The sequence below is a fragment of the Pristis pectinata genome, chromosome 26 (genome assembly GCF_009764475.1).
Source record: "Pristis pectinata isolate sPriPec2 chromosome 26, sPriPec2.1.pri, whole genome shotgun sequence".
NCBI classification, from domain to species: domain Eukaryota; kingdom Metazoa; phylum Chordata; class Chondrichthyes; order Rhinopristiformes; family Pristidae; genus Pristis; species Pristis pectinata.
Genome location: NC_067430.1, coordinates 19255866 through 19272305, shown reverse-complemented (window position 1 = coordinate 19272305; position 16440 = coordinate 19255866). Strand labels below are relative to the sequence as shown.

The 16440-nt window shown below is 41.5% G+C and overlaps 1 protein-coding gene across 1 annotated transcript in view; it reads right to left on the bottom strand.

Annotated features, from left to right (window-relative positions):
* Positions 1–975: 975 nt before the first annotated feature.
* The window catches only part of rnf207b (ring finger protein 207b), a 47289-nt gene continuing 31824 nt past the window's right edge, over positions 976–16440 (bottom strand). The window contains exons 11-18 of the mRNA XM_052038999.1: positions 14770–14838; positions 14550–14674; positions 8358–8544; positions 5863–6048; positions 4562–4613; positions 3780–3897; positions 3016–3111; positions 976–1267 (exon numbers count right to left, since the gene is read on the bottom strand). Of these exons, the coding sequence (XP_051894959.1) occupies positions 1084–1267; positions 3016–3111; positions 3780–3897; positions 4562–4613; positions 5863–6048; positions 8358–8544; positions 14550–14674; positions 14770–14838 (1017 nt within the window). The 3' untranslated portion in view covers positions 976–1083. The remainder of the gene's footprint in view (positions 1268–3015; positions 3112–3779; positions 3898–4561; positions 4614–5862; positions 6049–8357; positions 8545–14549; positions 14675–14769; positions 14839–16440) is intronic.

Sequence of the window (16440 nt, the reverse complement as noted above, 5' to 3'; positions counted from 1 at the left end):
TCAATAGCTCTGCAACTCCTATCCATTACCACAGCCAGATAATCTCCTGAAGCAATAATAAAAATCCATGGTTCGAGGGAGGTGGGCAATATACTTTTAAAAAATCCTTGGCTTTAATCATCAGAACATAGATATACAAACAGCAGGCTATTCCGCTCCTAATGCTTGCAGAGATCTTTTATCTCAGTGTCAGTTTCGCACACTAACCCCACATCTCTTGATTAAGAAAGATCAATAGATTTTTAAATATTGAATGTACTCAGCAGTAGAGGATCCACAGCCCTCTTGGGTAGTGAATTCCCAAAATTCATTACCTTCTGGCTGAAGAAATTTCTTTTCATCTCAGTCCTGAATGGTGGATCCCTTATTTTGACACTGTGTTCCAGACCCCCAGCCAGGAAAAACGCCAGTTCCACATCTATCCTTTCATGCCCCTGAAGAATTTTGAGGTCTTTTTGGTGCCTTACTTGACAAACCTGCCTCCCACCAATCAATATGGTGAACTTTCATTTACACCCCCTTGCAAGTATATCCTTGGGTAGGGATATACACATTACAATGGAAGTGGTATCACCTGTGCTTTATATAACTGGAGTAAGATGTCTCAACTGTTGTAGTTAAGTTGTCTTGCAATAAAGGCTAACCTACCGTTTGCCTTCCTAACTGTCTGATCAACCTGAGATCTACACAGGTTTACCACTCTTTCATTATATTGGTGCTCCTTGTAGAAGAATCCTGTAATAATAATTCATGCCTTTGTTCAAATAAGTAATGCTGTGACCAGAAATGCAAGAAAGCATAAAACACATGGGTGGTCAGAGCAAAAGCAAACAAACATTATGAGCAAACTGACATCATCTCTTGGGATTTATTCTCTGCTGAAAGATAATGGAACCAAATATTTATGTTTTTAACCACAGGTACATAACCAGGAGGTTTGTATTTAAGCAAAATGTTGTGAACCAGACCTGTGATGTTTATGAATAGGAAACAGCTTCCAGAGCCATGGTAAAATCAATATGTTGTATTTACAATCTGTAGCTGTCACTATTAATGGAAGGATGTGTCTCTTGTGCTCCTGTACTATAAGGTGAGCTCCTTTCTGTCAGGGCTGTCCAATCCACTCTTCAGCTTTGTTGTGCGATACAAGTCTTTGCATTTCACTTCAGAATCCTCGGACAGAATATTTAGAGTTCGGTTGTCAATAACCATGTCTTTGTTGTCAATCAGTTTTTCCTTATCTTCACTCATGCAAGCAAGGTCATTCCTGAAAGAAAATTGAAATATTACACTTTTCTTCTGGTTTTACTCCCCATCCCCGTTGAGATCCAGCTATCAGAGTCTTGCCCAGGTACTTGTTCTACAGGTAGGAGCAGACAAACTGAATGTCAGCAGGCTGTTTGACAATATTTTAAGTGTCAGCTTTGCCACCTGCCCACATGTTCACACTATAAACAAACACATTCTGGTTGACTTTACATCTTTCCCTTCTTTCACCACCCACCCTCCAACTGCATTCCAACAGAAGTCACTTAGCTTGAAATCAATTAATTCAATATAGACTATAGACTGAATGCAAAACAGCCATAAATGAGACCTCTTCCAAGGAAATAATTTAGTAGAGAAGAGGGTAAACAGTTTTCACAAGCAACAGTTATGAATAGTGGACTCTGAATTAAGCTGCTCTGGGAAAAGGTCCAGAAGAGAGATGTGAATTTCTTATTACACGAAGTTACAATCTGCAGACCACTGCTGGAAAAAGGAATGAGTGGAGGCTAATTTAAAAGTAACTTTAAAAAAGAGACTTGGATAAATAAAGGGGAAAAAAAATTGAGAGCTGTGAGAAAAGAATGGTGGAGTGGAGTTACTGGATTGTCTTTCTGAGTCATCACATAGTTTTGAAGGCCAAATGACTATTTCTTGTGTGTGCTGTAAGATTCTATGATGCTCTTCTCTCTCACTGTGATAATAGCTCAGTAACACACCTGCAAAGTCAGTACTTTGTACCATACACATGGTAGGAATGGAATTGCACTCAGGGCAGCTGCCAGGCCACTGTTATAAGCAAGTCACCCCAGGATGGTCCCACTCACTGCTATAGTGGGGTATGTTTCCACATTCCTTCCTCCAATAGGTTGCTGGAATGGACTTTAATGATATGGAACAAAACTAAATATTTTGTGTTATTTGAACTGAGTGAATGTATTTTCCAGCTGTAGTAGTCCTTCAATAATGAGGAGTGGGAAATCTAGTTCTCCTTCACAGCCAGGTCAGATTTTTTAGTTAAGAACAAATCATGAAGCTCAATTAATCACAGCAGTAGCTTTGTCAGTCAGGTGATGTGGGCTCAAACTGCATTCTTGTGGGTTGATGCTGGCAAGCGACTGCACATGCTGGAATCTGGAGCAAAAAACAAGTTGCCGGAGGAACTCTGGAACCTGATGCAGGGCCTTGACCCAAAATGTTGAAAATTCCTGACTTCCCTCCCCCGCACCCCCCCCCCCCCCCCCCCAGGTGCTGCTTGACCTGCTGAGTTCCTGCAGCAGAATTTTTTTTATGTTCTTGAGGACATAATCTAGGCCGATGTTCCATGCAGTACAGAGGACTCGTAACAGTCTAAGATATTGTCTTCCTGATGAAACCTTTTACTCCTTCAGATGGATGTGAAAGATTGTGTGGACTTTCTCAAAGAGTAGGAGGCTTCTTCTTTGTGTCCTGGTGAATATTTATTCCTCCACTAACATTAATGAAAAAGAAACCACAATTGGCCATTTTCACATTGCTGCTTGTGGGATCTTACTGTGCATAAACTGCCTGCCACATTTCCTAAATACAATAAAGGGTATCCTTCAAAAGTACTTAATTGTCTGTAAAGTGCTTTGGGATGACCTGAGGTAACAACAGGTGCTACATAAATGTACATCTTTGCTGATCTAAATGGGCCTGGTATTCACTAAATACATTTTCTGAGCCATTTGGAATGATATACATGAAACTTTGCAGATGAAATCCTACCTGTACTGTCCATCTGAAGTCATAATAGACCCTTCATCATAAATCTTCAGCATGTTATCTGTTCTGTCATCCTTCATCTCCTTTGGCTCTTTAAGTCTGTCAACAACAAGCAAGGTACAAATTTCATTAAAAGAACAGTAATAAAGTCAAGGATGAAATTCTATTCTACTCTACTAGAAGGGAATGGGAAGTTAAACAGTTAGGCTTAAATTATGATGCGTGGGAGGAACCTTATGTGGAGCTTATAATCATTCTGGGCTATTTCTGTGCTGTAAATCCTACATAATTCTGGTGACACACAGAGGCCTATAATGCAAGACAGCATTAAGACTTAAAAGTAATGAGGATGCATTGATTAAATAACATCAAGCTTAGGGTTTGAAAACCTTGATGCTTGTAAGAGGAAGAAAATAATGACTGATTACAGCATCTACTCTACCTCATTCTGGGAAAGAAATTCAATGAGAACACGATTAGTCTGGGTTCCCACTTCCAATCACAAAGCGATCTCTGCTTGGAACTAATTACTTGCGTTTAGCTGGAGTCAGTATAAGCCCTGGCTGTGATGCCTCACAGCAGAAAAGCAGTTAACAGTCTTTAATGAAGAAAGGCTAGCAGAGGGTGGCTTATGTCCATAACAGCCAGCTCAGGAACACTGGGAACCTTCCAGGGGGGGGGGGGGGGGGGGGGGGGGTCGCGAGGTGGGGAAGGAATGCACAGAGGTGATGATGAGAATAAAAGTAGTAACAACAGATATATCTAACCTGGGCTCCAAGCGTTCCTTCACTTTGGCAATTGAGCGAATGTATGGGCTGATTTGGCGGGTGATTGTCGTTAGGTACAGGTTCTCTTGCTTGAGCAGCATCAGATCATGAAGTTGTGCTTAAAAATAAAATGTGGAACCTGTGTAAGAATCCTGGTTGTACTTTAGTCGCGTGTAATGTGGCGTGGGAATGAGGAAACAGATATATTCTGTTATTGTACTTGGAGAGGAGCTGGAGTTAGGTGATGGTATTTCTGTTCTCCTGCTGCCCTCTAGATGAAGGAGATTGTGGGTTTAGGAGGTGCTGCTAAAGTCATCTTGGGGAGTTGCAGTGCATCTTGTGGATGGTGTAAATGTGCACCAACACTGGAGGGATGTTTAGGGTATTTGTAAATAAGTAGATAAGATTATGCAAGGCAGATGGTAATTGACTCACGAAGATCCAAACATTTCACTCTTAAAGTAATTTTAGTTTCCGTATCCTGTCTAATCTTACTACACAGCTACCTCACCAAAAAGGTGCACACACCTTACAGCGGGACTGTCTTACTAAGCTTGCTGTAGTTGTGCAATTTGGGTCAGGTATTCTGACATTTTTTTTAGGGAAGTCTTTGACAAATCCTATCAAAATTTGGCTGAAACTATAACTCCTATCTGTTTGAGCTCTACAATAAATTCTATCATTTCTTCTTCCCACAATAGAAGAATTTAGAAGAAACAATCCAGACAACAACGTGTATGAGTAATGTGTGGAAGAGAAATGGACATAACCTACATCAGTACCTTCATAAATCTCCTGCTCGTTTGCAACTCTCTGATAGGTTTCCTCCCAAACCTGAAGACCAAAGCAGAAAGATAAGCATTAGTTTATCCTTCATATGTAATCTAAAAGATGCAACATATTTCATAACAACTTGCACTTATTTGGTCCCCTTAACTTAGATAAAATACCTCAAATTATGTCAAAGGTACATTAGCAAAAATATGCACTAATTAAGGAAGGAAATGTTAGGATATGTCATTGGTCAGAAGACATTTAGACAGGTACATGGAGAAAAAAGGGATAGTGGGACATGGCCTAAACACAGGCAAATGGGACTAGCTTGGTTGAACATTTTGGTCGGCATGGACAAGTTGGGCCGAAGGGCCTGTTTCCCTGCGGTATAACTCTATGACCATATGAGAACTGGATTTTAAGTAGTGTTGGAAAAGAACAGTGTGCAGTAGAGAGGTTTAGCATGGAGTTCAGGAGGCAGAAGCTATAATGGTGGGGAAAAGGGAGAAAGATAGATCTCTGTTTATATTGCACCTTTCACAAAGCCCTCTGGTAAGAAGTCCAGAAAAATTCTCTTAAAATTAGATATACCATTCCAGAATGAAATTTAGGACAAAAATGAGGAAAAAGTTCTTCACTCAAGAGGATGGTGAACCTGTGGAACTTGCTACCACAGTAGGGTGTGGAGGACAAGTCGCTGAGTATTTTAAAGAAGGAGATAGATAAATTTCCAGATGCAAAAGGCATCAATGGGTTGAGGGACAGAGCAGGAATATGGTATTGAGACAGCTAATCAGCCATAATTGTATTGAACAGTGGAGCAGGTTTGAAGGGCCCAATGGCCTAGTCCCGAGCCTATTTTCTGTGTTCCTATATTTCTAAATCAGAAAGCGCACTTTCCACAAAAAGATCGGAGAACCTTGGAATTCACTCCCCCAAGGGGATGTGATGCCCAGGGCCATGAAACTTTCAAGATAGAAAATTATGGATTACGTGTTTTGGAGATTTGGATCAAAGCCTGTTGAATGGAGTTAAGATACACTGCCATGGTCTAAGAGCCTCAAACAGCTTAATGGCCCACTATTGTTTCTGAGCCACCAACATAGGCACTAATTGGCCAAGAGATGCATGATACTTGGTGGAGGTGTGAAAAGTAGGATGTTCTGACCCAAGCGTGCTTGTTCCTTATACAATGTCCTTGAATGGAAAGCATTCAATTCCCAAACATTAAGTAACATTCTTCTGTTAGATAAGCACAAAAAACACACAAGAAAACCTCGGTAGTAAAACGGTACGGACTGGAGCATACCTCTTCAAACATGGTCCTCATGGTCTCCACAGAGGAGTACTGGGAGGAAATCTGAGTATCCATTTGCAGTGACTTCTGTAGGATCTCACCCATTGCATCTGTCCTGATGAGCGAGTGGTGCTTGGTCAGATCACGGTGCATCTCTTGCACCTGGTCTTTCAGTGTCTGTAGTTCTGTCTGTAGGGCCTGGGTTAATAAAACAATTAACTGACTAGGTCAATTGAGGGATCAATATAATAATTAGACAAAATGAATAGATTATCCCTTCCCTCACCAGGAGCTTTTCTTACTCAAAATGATTTCTGATGGTTCTCTCATGTATCTTTTCTGATGCTTCCTAACCGTTTGTAGCATTCTGCTTAAAATACATATTTACCAACAATACCGGAGGCATTTCAGCCCATGAAGCCTATACCAGGTCATTGAATAATCCCCTTCTCCATTAACCTAAAAATCCAAAAATACCCTTTTTGCATTCTTAGTGATCCATTACCTAATTTCATGGGATACACAGCACAGCAACAGGCCACTTGGCCCAACCAGTCCATGATGGGATTTATGCTTCACTTGAGCTTCCTTCCATCATTCCTCATCTAAATATCAGTTTAACTTTCTATTCCCTCCTTCTTCATACGCTCATCCAGCCCTCCCTTCAGTGTTTTAATGTTTATTTAAAATTAACTCTTTGTTTTATTTTATATGTGGGGTGGAATGGTCACCAATGGAATACCAGTGTGCCTCCAATGTTGCATCACTAACTCAAGATTTCTAATTCAGTAAACGTTGCTGCAGACAGAACATGAACCAATGACTTAATGGATTGTTTCTTGTTTGTAAGTACAAAGCCATGATTCTACAGGTTTGTTTCATCTTTCAGCTATGTCTCAGAGGGTAGTTCCCCCAAACCGTGTGCTATCATGGATTGAAGTCCCACTCTGGAGACTAATAATCTAGCCTGATCCGAGGTTCATCAGATTGATTCCTGAGATGGAGGGTTTATCATATTAGACTGCAGACTGGGCCTAAACTGTCCACAGTTTAGAAGATGAGAAATGATCTAATTGAAATGTACAAAATTGTTTTGGGACTTAACAGAGTAGATACAGAGTTGATGTTTCCCTGAGCTGAGTGTCTGAAACCTGGGGTCACAGTCTCAAAATAAGGGATTGGCCTTTCCGGACAGAGATGAGGAGACATTTCTTCACTAAGGGGGTAGTGAATCTTTGGAATTTGCTACCCAAAAAGGCTGTGGAGGTTTAGTGGATGAGCTTATTCAAAAAAGAGATTGATAGATTTTTAGATATTAAGGGATATGGGGTTAGAGGTACTGAGTCATGATCTCATTGAATAGAGAAGCAGGAACAAATGGCCTGATCCAGTTTATATTTGTTAAGTTCTCAAATTCCCAGTGCAGTGCTGAGGGAATGCTGCCGTGATAGAGGAGCTGAGATTTGGATGAGAAGTTAAACCAATAGTTACCTCCCTTCTTGGATGGTTGTAAAAGATCTCACTGCTCAAATTGTAAAAAAATATGGGAGTTCTAAAAAAGGCAGAAGGGGAAACCAGATTAAAGGAGGCTGAGAAATTAAGAAGGATACATGAAAGGTGAGATGAAGAGGGGTGGGAGGAGGCTTGTGTTCAGCATAACGAGTGGTGTAGACCAGGTGGGCTGAAGAGGCTATTTCTGCACTAGTATTCCTGTGTAAATCCTGGTCAAGCACCGGAGATGCTAGTGTTGTTAAGCCAGAAAATTTCTCCCTCATAAGCTTTCCAGAGAACTCCTGACTCAACTCTCCAATTTTTAGGGAATCCAACATCAGTGGATGCAATGACATTTTGTTTAAATTTTGTAAAACTTAACTGCAGTATCTATTCAACTATTTCATGAACCAAACAGAAAGTAGATCACCTGCTTCACCCTAACAGAAGTGTGCCTCCTGAGATTATCCTGTTTTATCTGTCCACTTCTTCCTGGTTGCTGTGTTGCTGCTCTGAATTGTTTGACACTAAACAGTCTGAATATTCAGACTTTACAGACCAGAAGTCGAATTTCACATAGCATAACCCAATCAGTAATACCACATATGCATGGCAATACCAGATCCCTGATCGGGTCCTTAAAATATAGACATTTAGCTGAGTCATCCAGCTCCAATAACTGGATATGATTTGGTGTTCCTGAACAATAGCTGCTTACCAGTAGCTGCAGATGTTAATTATAAGTGGCAGCATCAAGCTCTTAGGCAGATTGACTTCTTTTTATACTACATTTTTCAAAAGTACTACATTGTCTACAAAATACCTTGAGATACTGCAAAGTTAAGAAAGATGCATTAAAATGGAAATCCTTCTTTCTACTGGGCTGATAACCTGCCTAAAAGACACACTGCCTGATGATGTCCAATATGAAATTAAAAGCACTAAGCCCTTTGGATGCTGTGGGCTTCTTCTGAACCTGGTTTTCTGGCTGCTGCCGAATTCATAACCTCCCTTACCCTGAAAGTATTCTCGTAATTCCGGCAATGCTCCATGAAGGGGCTGTGCCCTCCCTCTGCCAGCAGGACCTTGGTGCTAATGTAGCGATGGGAGGTAGGCTTGCACGTCACAGCATTTGTCAGGGACATGTCCCTCAGGGATGCAGGAGAGGCAGAAGCTGGAAATGTCTTCGTGCCCACTAAGTTCCTTTAGTTTTAAAAAGGCAAAGAATATTGAACACAGTTAAAGGCAGAAGGTAAAAATCTGCAAAAGAAAAAAAATGTGCTTTTTGGATATAGAGTTTTATGTTATTAAAACATAATCCCAAACAAAATTAAATTGAAGGATTTGGGTAATTTATATGGAGAATAACATTTATGTGGAGAGTTACACACTAGATTAAATGCAACAGTTCTAAACAGAACCTCAGCAGGTCAAGCAACATCTGTGGAGGCAAAATATGTAAGTTGATGTTTCAGGTTGAGACCCTGCATCAAGAATGAGAGGGAACAGGAAAGATTACCAGTGAGTAGCAGTAAGAAGGGGGTGAGATAGAGGATGGTAGGTGATACTTGGAACCAGATGGGGAGGGGATGATGGTAGATGGAACCAGGAGGGGGAAGATTAAGCAGATGGAGAAATTGGAACATTTAACGTTCACACCACTGGGAAAATTCTGGTTGCACTTCAGCTCCCCTTCCCCTTCCAACAGCTTCTCCACTGTCACTGTGAGGCAAGCTAGAAGAACTGCACCATGTATGGGTATGCTACAGCCCAGTATGGGAATGCTACAGCCCAGTATGGGTATGCTACAGCCCAGTATGGGTATGCTACAGCCCAGTATGGGTATGCTACAGCCCAGTATGGGTATGCTACAGCCCAGTCAGGTAACCCACTCCCCGTGTTCCTTTTCCACTCCCACCAGTCCACCCAGGCTCTCTGTCCCTTTGGTTACCTTTTCCACCCCTCCCACCCTCATTGTCTGGACTCATCACCCTCCTCCACCTGGTTCCATCTACCCATCACCCACATACCCATCTACCTGGGTTTCTTCTCCTTTGGTTGACCTTCCCTAACACCTCTCCCACCTGGTTCCATCTACCCATCATCCCTCCACTACCTGGGTCCACCTATCACCTACTAGCTTCAGTCTCTATCCTCCCCTCCCCTCCACCATCCTGCACCATCAGCTTATTTTATTCTATTGCTTCCACCTATCACCTACCAGCCTCATTCTTAGAACTCCCTCCTCCTCCCCCTCCACCCCAACCTGGCTCCACCTGCCCATCACACCCCATCTCTTCCGCACCCCGCCCCGGCCCCCCCCTCCACCATCTGGTTCCATCTATCACCTACCAGCCTCTACCTCACCCCTCCTATACATTGGCTATCTTCCTTCTGCACTCTCAGTCCCGATGCTCTCAATCCAAAATGTCAGCCTTCCCTTTGCCTCCACAGTTGCTGCTTGTTCCGCTGAGTTCTTCCAGCAGTTTAGTTTTTGCACTAAAACACATTACCTTCCTATTATTATGTTGCAGTTTATGTGGCCTTACTGGGTGTAAATTAGTTGCTATTTTTCCCAGACAGTCCAAGAGTGACTAACCTTCAAAAAAAATACACATTTGGCTGTAAAGTATGTTGAGATTTTTTTTTAAGATATCCTGGGCTTCTGGCAAATGCTGAATAAGTAAAAGTCTCTATTTTCTCCTTTGTATCAACCCAGACAGCGAGTGCTGGCAGGCTGTTCATTTGTGGTGACAACACAATTAAATCCAATCCAACAAGCATTTTAGATGAGTGGTTAGGAACATAAATTTTAGCCGGTTTCACCCCCACCCACTCCTCAATCGATCACACCTCCTTTAGTTTAATTGATTTTCTAAATGTGAGTAATTAACTTTTGCAGACTGAACATTAAACTGGTCACTCTAGGGTGTAGAGTTCATTTACATTACAACAGTGACTACATTTCAGAGGAACTTTATTGGCTGCAAGCACTTTGGTGAGACCTGAAAGGGATGCAAAAGGTGCTATATAAATGTGACTCCTTATTTCCTTTTACTCACTGACTAAACTGACTGAACCATTGGGACAGCTACTAAATCACAAACACCTAGACATGGAACTGTCAAAGTAGCAGTACAGTATCTAAGGTTGGGATGGAGGTTTGGGGAAGTTGGCGTTGAGGGTGACAGCACATGGAAATAGTTGCAAATGATCCTAGAGACTATATTTTAAGATTATGGGTGCATTGGCTCTCAGTCATGAGGAAGCTTTCATGAGGAAACAGAAGTACTGAGCCAAATGCTGGAAGTATGAGGTAAAGCCAACTGGCTGGAAATTCAGGGCTGCCTCAGATCCCTTCAGCTCGAGGTTGCTGCAAAGCTTTACCTGATACACTTGATACAAAATGCACCAGAAAATAACTAATAGGAAAAGTGAATTCTCACTGAAAAATAGGAGCAAGTACACAAAGGTTTGCACTCAAAGTGAAAGTGGGCTGGTGACTATGCAACCACAGCTAACAGTAAAGGATGTGCAAAGAGGTTGTAAACCATTACAGCGTGAAGGACAACTATCTCAAATGTATAAATCAGCAAGTTAAACCATAATCAGCAACCTACCTGCAAAGGAACTGCCTCTAGTCTCCGGTCTTTCAGTAATACAGGATTCTGCTCTGAAATCGCTCACAGCAATCTTGCCTTTTCCAAATCCCAGTCCCCTTGATGTTCCCCTCTGTCTGAGTTCTTGTGTAACTATTTCACATTGTGAGGGACATACTGACATCAACAAGACTAAATATAAATAATCCCAGTGAATTGTGTCCTAGAGAGTTCCCTGAAATTCTGATAAAAATAGTGGCAACAGGCAAGGCCTTGCTCCTGAGGTCTCAGTCTGCCACTGGAGATGCCTGTCAATCATTCCCAGAAGAAACCAGGGCTGAGCACGGCACAGGATTTATGTGGAAAATAATTGGGATTCACATCATTGCTTTGCAAAGAGAAGATAACACACTAATCTGTGCAGTAGGGCCCGTACCAACACACTGACTATAAAAGGCTGCCATATTGAGAGGTTACATGAAGCAAAAGGTTAGACAGTGGTGTTCAAGATGTTTCATCCTCTGAACAATTCAGTGCACTAAAAGCTTGGTTCAAAGTGATCTTAGACAGGTTAAACAAGAACGAACTTGCATTTATATCACACCCTTCACACCTCAAAGCATCCCAAAGCACTTTACAATCAACAAAGTATTTTTGAAGTCTAGCCACTATTCTGATTTAAAACAAATAGCAGTCAAGTTGCACACTGTCAGACCCTAAAAAAACATAATTACAGATTATGTCTGTGTTTCTGTTGTACTGCTGCTGCAAAACAACTAATTTCACAACATACTTCGGTGACAATAAACCTGATTCTGTTGTTAGTTGAGGGATAAATATTGAGCAGCACTACCCTGCTCTTCTCCAAAATAACGGTGTGGGATTTCTATATGGTAACTGGAGAGGGTAAACAGGATCTGGGTTTAGCAGGTTGTTCTAAAGACAGTAACTCCCACAGTGCTTCCGACCAATCACACTGTGCAGGTGAGGATCGAGCAGGTAGTTATAGTCCCGAAGGTTAACCACCAATCTCATGGAATTACTGAATAATGGCTTGTAGTATGAATATTACTCTGGTGTGAGTCTGAAAAAGGAAAGACAGGGAAAAGAATAAAAAGTGATTGAGGTGGGCTTGCTGCTTTCTGGAATGTGTAACCATGCCCAGCACTCATGGCCCACACAACACCACAGCTCTCCACTGTTTCATATCTACATTTCCAAGAACTGTGAGATTTGGCAGCCACAACTTGGAAATAAAATTATTCCACGTATTTAGATTACCCAAGCACCACCTGTTAGCTGAAGGAATGCAGTGCCACTCTAGACAAGTAAAGGCTGTATCTGGTACACTGAATTGCACACTCATCCACATTAGCTTAGTGTTATTCATGGGCAAAGGTGTTTGCAGCACAGATGTGAGCCCAAAATATTGCATGCAAAACCAAGATGAATTGCAGATGATTCTAAAGCCTCATTATTGGAGGTTGATACCACTCCATAGAAAAGCTCTCAGCTATACACTCTCACCTCTTTAATAAGGTTAAATCTAATGACCTATATAACTTAAGTAGAATTAGCCTTCATTCTCTCCAGTGTTGAAAGATGAGACGAGATCTCAGTGAAACAAATAAAACATTTAGAGGGTTTGACAGGGTAGATGTTAAGAGGTTGCTTCAATCGGCTGAAGAGTCTTGACCCAAGAGCTAGAAGATAAGGGATCAGTTGTTAAGGATTTGGATCAAAAAGAAGTTCTTTTGCTTTAGTGGGTTGTGAATCTTCTACAATTCCCTACCCAGAATCTGTGGATGCTCATTTATTGAGTATATTCAGCCTGAGATCAATACACTTCTAGATACCAAGAAAATCAAGTGATATGGGGACAGTGTGGGAAAGTGGGGCTAAGGTGGAAAAATAGCCACGACGTACGGAGTGGCGCAGTGTGTTTGTGGCATCATACAGCCTATTCTAGCTCCTATTTCTTCTACTGGTTCTTCAGTTTCATAGATAGGGCCTCTCTCTTGCTTTCGTTGCTAAGATATCTTTTGGGTAAGGCATGTAACTGAAGAACTTGCAAGATAATAAGAAAGAGTGGCAGATAGAAGAATAAGATGCTTTGTGTAGCCAGATGATAAAGGAATGGAACCAGAATATCATTTTCAGAAAGTAGATAGGAACGTGTGTTTGGGCACTTGCTGAATGTGAATATGTTACCAGACTCGTATAATCAGATGGCTCTGAATGAGTTACGAGGCCCTACGTACATCAAGAGCCATATGAATGAATCAGAAACACTCCGAATTGGGCAAATTTAGCCGAATAGTTTGTGCAGAAGTTTCATCAAGTACTCCACTTCTCGGGGCCTGACTGAGTGAGAGGCAGAATAAAACCAAGTACAAAATAGGGACTTTTGGAGGAGATACCACAGCATCAACAGTGCCCTCAGAACCATTCTGTGTCAAAAGATAATCTTTGCTTTTGTGTAATGTGGAAAACTACTATGTAAGGGGGAAAAAAGGCATATGGCATGCTTGCCTTCATTGGTCAGGGCATCGAGTATAAGAGTCAGGAAGTCATGCTGCTGTCGTATAAAACTTTGGTTAGGTCACACTTGGAGTATTGTATTCAATTCTGGTTTCTCCAGGCTTCACAAAGGGTACAGAAGAGGTTTACCAGGATGCTGCCTGGATTAGAGGGTATGAGGTATAAGGAGAGGTTGGACAAACTTGGGTTGCTTACTCTGGAGCATCAGAGGCTGAGGGAAAACCTCATAGACGTTAATAAAATTATGAGAGGCATAGATAGGGTAGACAGACAAAATCTTTTTCCCAGGGTAGAAATGTCAAAAACTAGAGAACGTGCATTTATGGTGAGAGAGGGAAAGTTTAAAGGAGATGTGTGGGACAAGTTATTTTACACAGAGAGTGGAACAGGCTGCCAAGGGTAGAGGTGGAAGCAGATGGATAAGCACTCAAATATGCAGTGAATGGAGGGATATGGATCATGTGCAGGCAGAAGAGATTTAGTTTAATTTGGAATTGTGCTCGGCACGGACATCATGGGCCTCAGGGCCTGTTCCTGTGCTGTTCTGTTCTATGTTCTAAATTCAAATGTTTACTGATACAAGACCAAAAGTTTCTAAAATACCCAGCAATCTCCTAATTCCCATTACTTTAATAGATCTTCACATCTGCCCACATCTCTACAATGATTACTTGGTTCTATGGTAATTTTGATTGTTGATCATTACTTCCGATTTTAAGTCCCTCCTCGACTTCCCCCTTCTAACTATGAGACCTCCTCTAGCCCAAAAGCCGTGATCTTTCCATTCATCCACTTCTGGTACCTCTTGTTCCCTTGTACACCCCTAATTTCATTGCTCCTCCTTTAGTGGCCATGCTATCAGCTGACCTGTGCTCTTAAATTCCCTCCATGAACCTTTCCACTACTTTACCTCTCTTTTCTTGTTTAAGATACTCCTTAAAATCTGTCTCTTTGACAAAACTTTCTCTCATCTCTCCTATTATAGGTTCTGAAATTTTACCATATTTAAGGCTCCATATAAATCTAAGATATTGTTCCAGAAATGTTGTTGTCTTTAGAACAGCTTACATTCCAGATCCATTGTTAATTCCTGTTCCTGAGCCACCTCCTGTCACTGATCCAGAACGCCTTTGGTTCAGGAAGAGCAGAGGTTCAAGACACCTTGCAAACTCTGACCTGTACTCTGTGTTGATCTGGAAAAGAAATTATCTCAGTTTAAACTTGAACTATTTGACTTACTCAATGATGTGCAATTGTCAGTGTTCAGAACTGATGACTTTGATTTTACCTTGCTGCTCTGTGTTGGCCTCAAGTGATGGGGTAGTTTAACAATCTTCTGCAGCCTCTCCATCAGTTGCTACAAAGAAGTAAAAAAAAGTCTGAAGTTCTTCCTTTAGATTAGGGATGCCAACTCTAGCTGGATGTAGTTGTTTCATCATGAGCGCTTCTACCTCCACATGGTCAAATAGCCCATTTCTAATATCTCAATAACTAATAGACAAAACTGTTCAAAGATTAGGAAAAGAAATCTTTTATGTCAACTTATGTGTTTTCCGACAAATTGTCTGTGGCAACGTACTGGGGACTAATCTCCGATTCCTGCATACGTTAGGTCAACCCTGGAAAGTTGGCAACCCACCCCAAATATCCTTAACAAATCTCACTTCCATTTATTAAAGGACTCAGCACAATACAGAATAAGCAAAAGATCTCAAAGGCCTCAAGCAGCACAAAACAACTAAACTGTCCTTGCCTGGTGTCATTGGGTCTCAAATCAGAATCCTCCCTGTGAGACCTATACATCTCTTTGAAACCTGGCCTTTGACCAGTTTTTGGTCACCTGACTATCATTTTCATGTATGATTTGGTATTAAAGTTTGTTTGATAATGTTCCTGGAGATATGATAACTATGTCAGAGGGTTTGCATTAATGCACATTGCTGTCTCATACTGAGGGTTAAACTGCAACAGTTAGCTTTAAATAAATGAACAAATCTAGTTCTATGATGTGTGTTGAATCCAGCTGGCGATATGTTCCCATCAGCCCCATCATGGTGAATAGTGAGCCAGCCACACTCGCGTCTCCCATACTACCGCATCTGCAGCACTTTCTGGATGAAGAGGTTGCTGTGTAATGGTTTTTGGCTGGCAATGATCTTCATGACAGCTAAAGACAAACATATCTGCCAAGTCAATGAAGCCAAGTTTTAATCAGTGAAGCCCTGCAGAGCTTTGACAGCTGGTTAAGGCCAGGTGGAATCAGCTATCAGAACTCTTCGAATGCCACAAAAGTTGGTGTTGTGGATAGTGAGGAATGTTGTCTAAAGCTACTGCAGGATATAGATCAGATGGAAAGTTGGGCAGATCATAGGCGGAGGGAATTTAATTCCAACAAGTGCAAGGTAATGCATCTTGGGAAATCAAATAGTGGTAGGACATAGACAGTAAGTTGTAGGGCACGAAGGAATGTTTATGAATAGAGGAACCTTGGGATTTAAGTCCAAAATTCCCTGAAAGTGGCAAAACAGGTCAATAGGGTCGTGAAGAAGGCATATTGCATGCTTACCTCCGAAGGTAGGGGCATAAAATATAAAAGGTGGGACATTATGTTGCAACTTTACAAATCACTGGTTCGACTGCACTTGGAGTATTGGTCACCACACTATAGGAATGATGTGGTTCTGCTGTAGAGGGTGCAGAGGAGATTCACCAAAATGTTCCCTGGATTGGAGGACTTTAGTTATGGAGAGAGATTGGATAGACTGGGTTTGTATCCCCTGGAGTGAAGGAGGCTGAGGGGTGACCTGATAGAAGAGGAATAGGGAGGGTAGATAATCAGAAGCTTTTTGCCATGGAAGAGGTATCAAAAGACAGCATAGGGGGCATAGGTTTAAGGTGAGAGGATAAGATAAGATATTTATTTATTAGTCACATGTACATCGAAACACACAGTGAAATA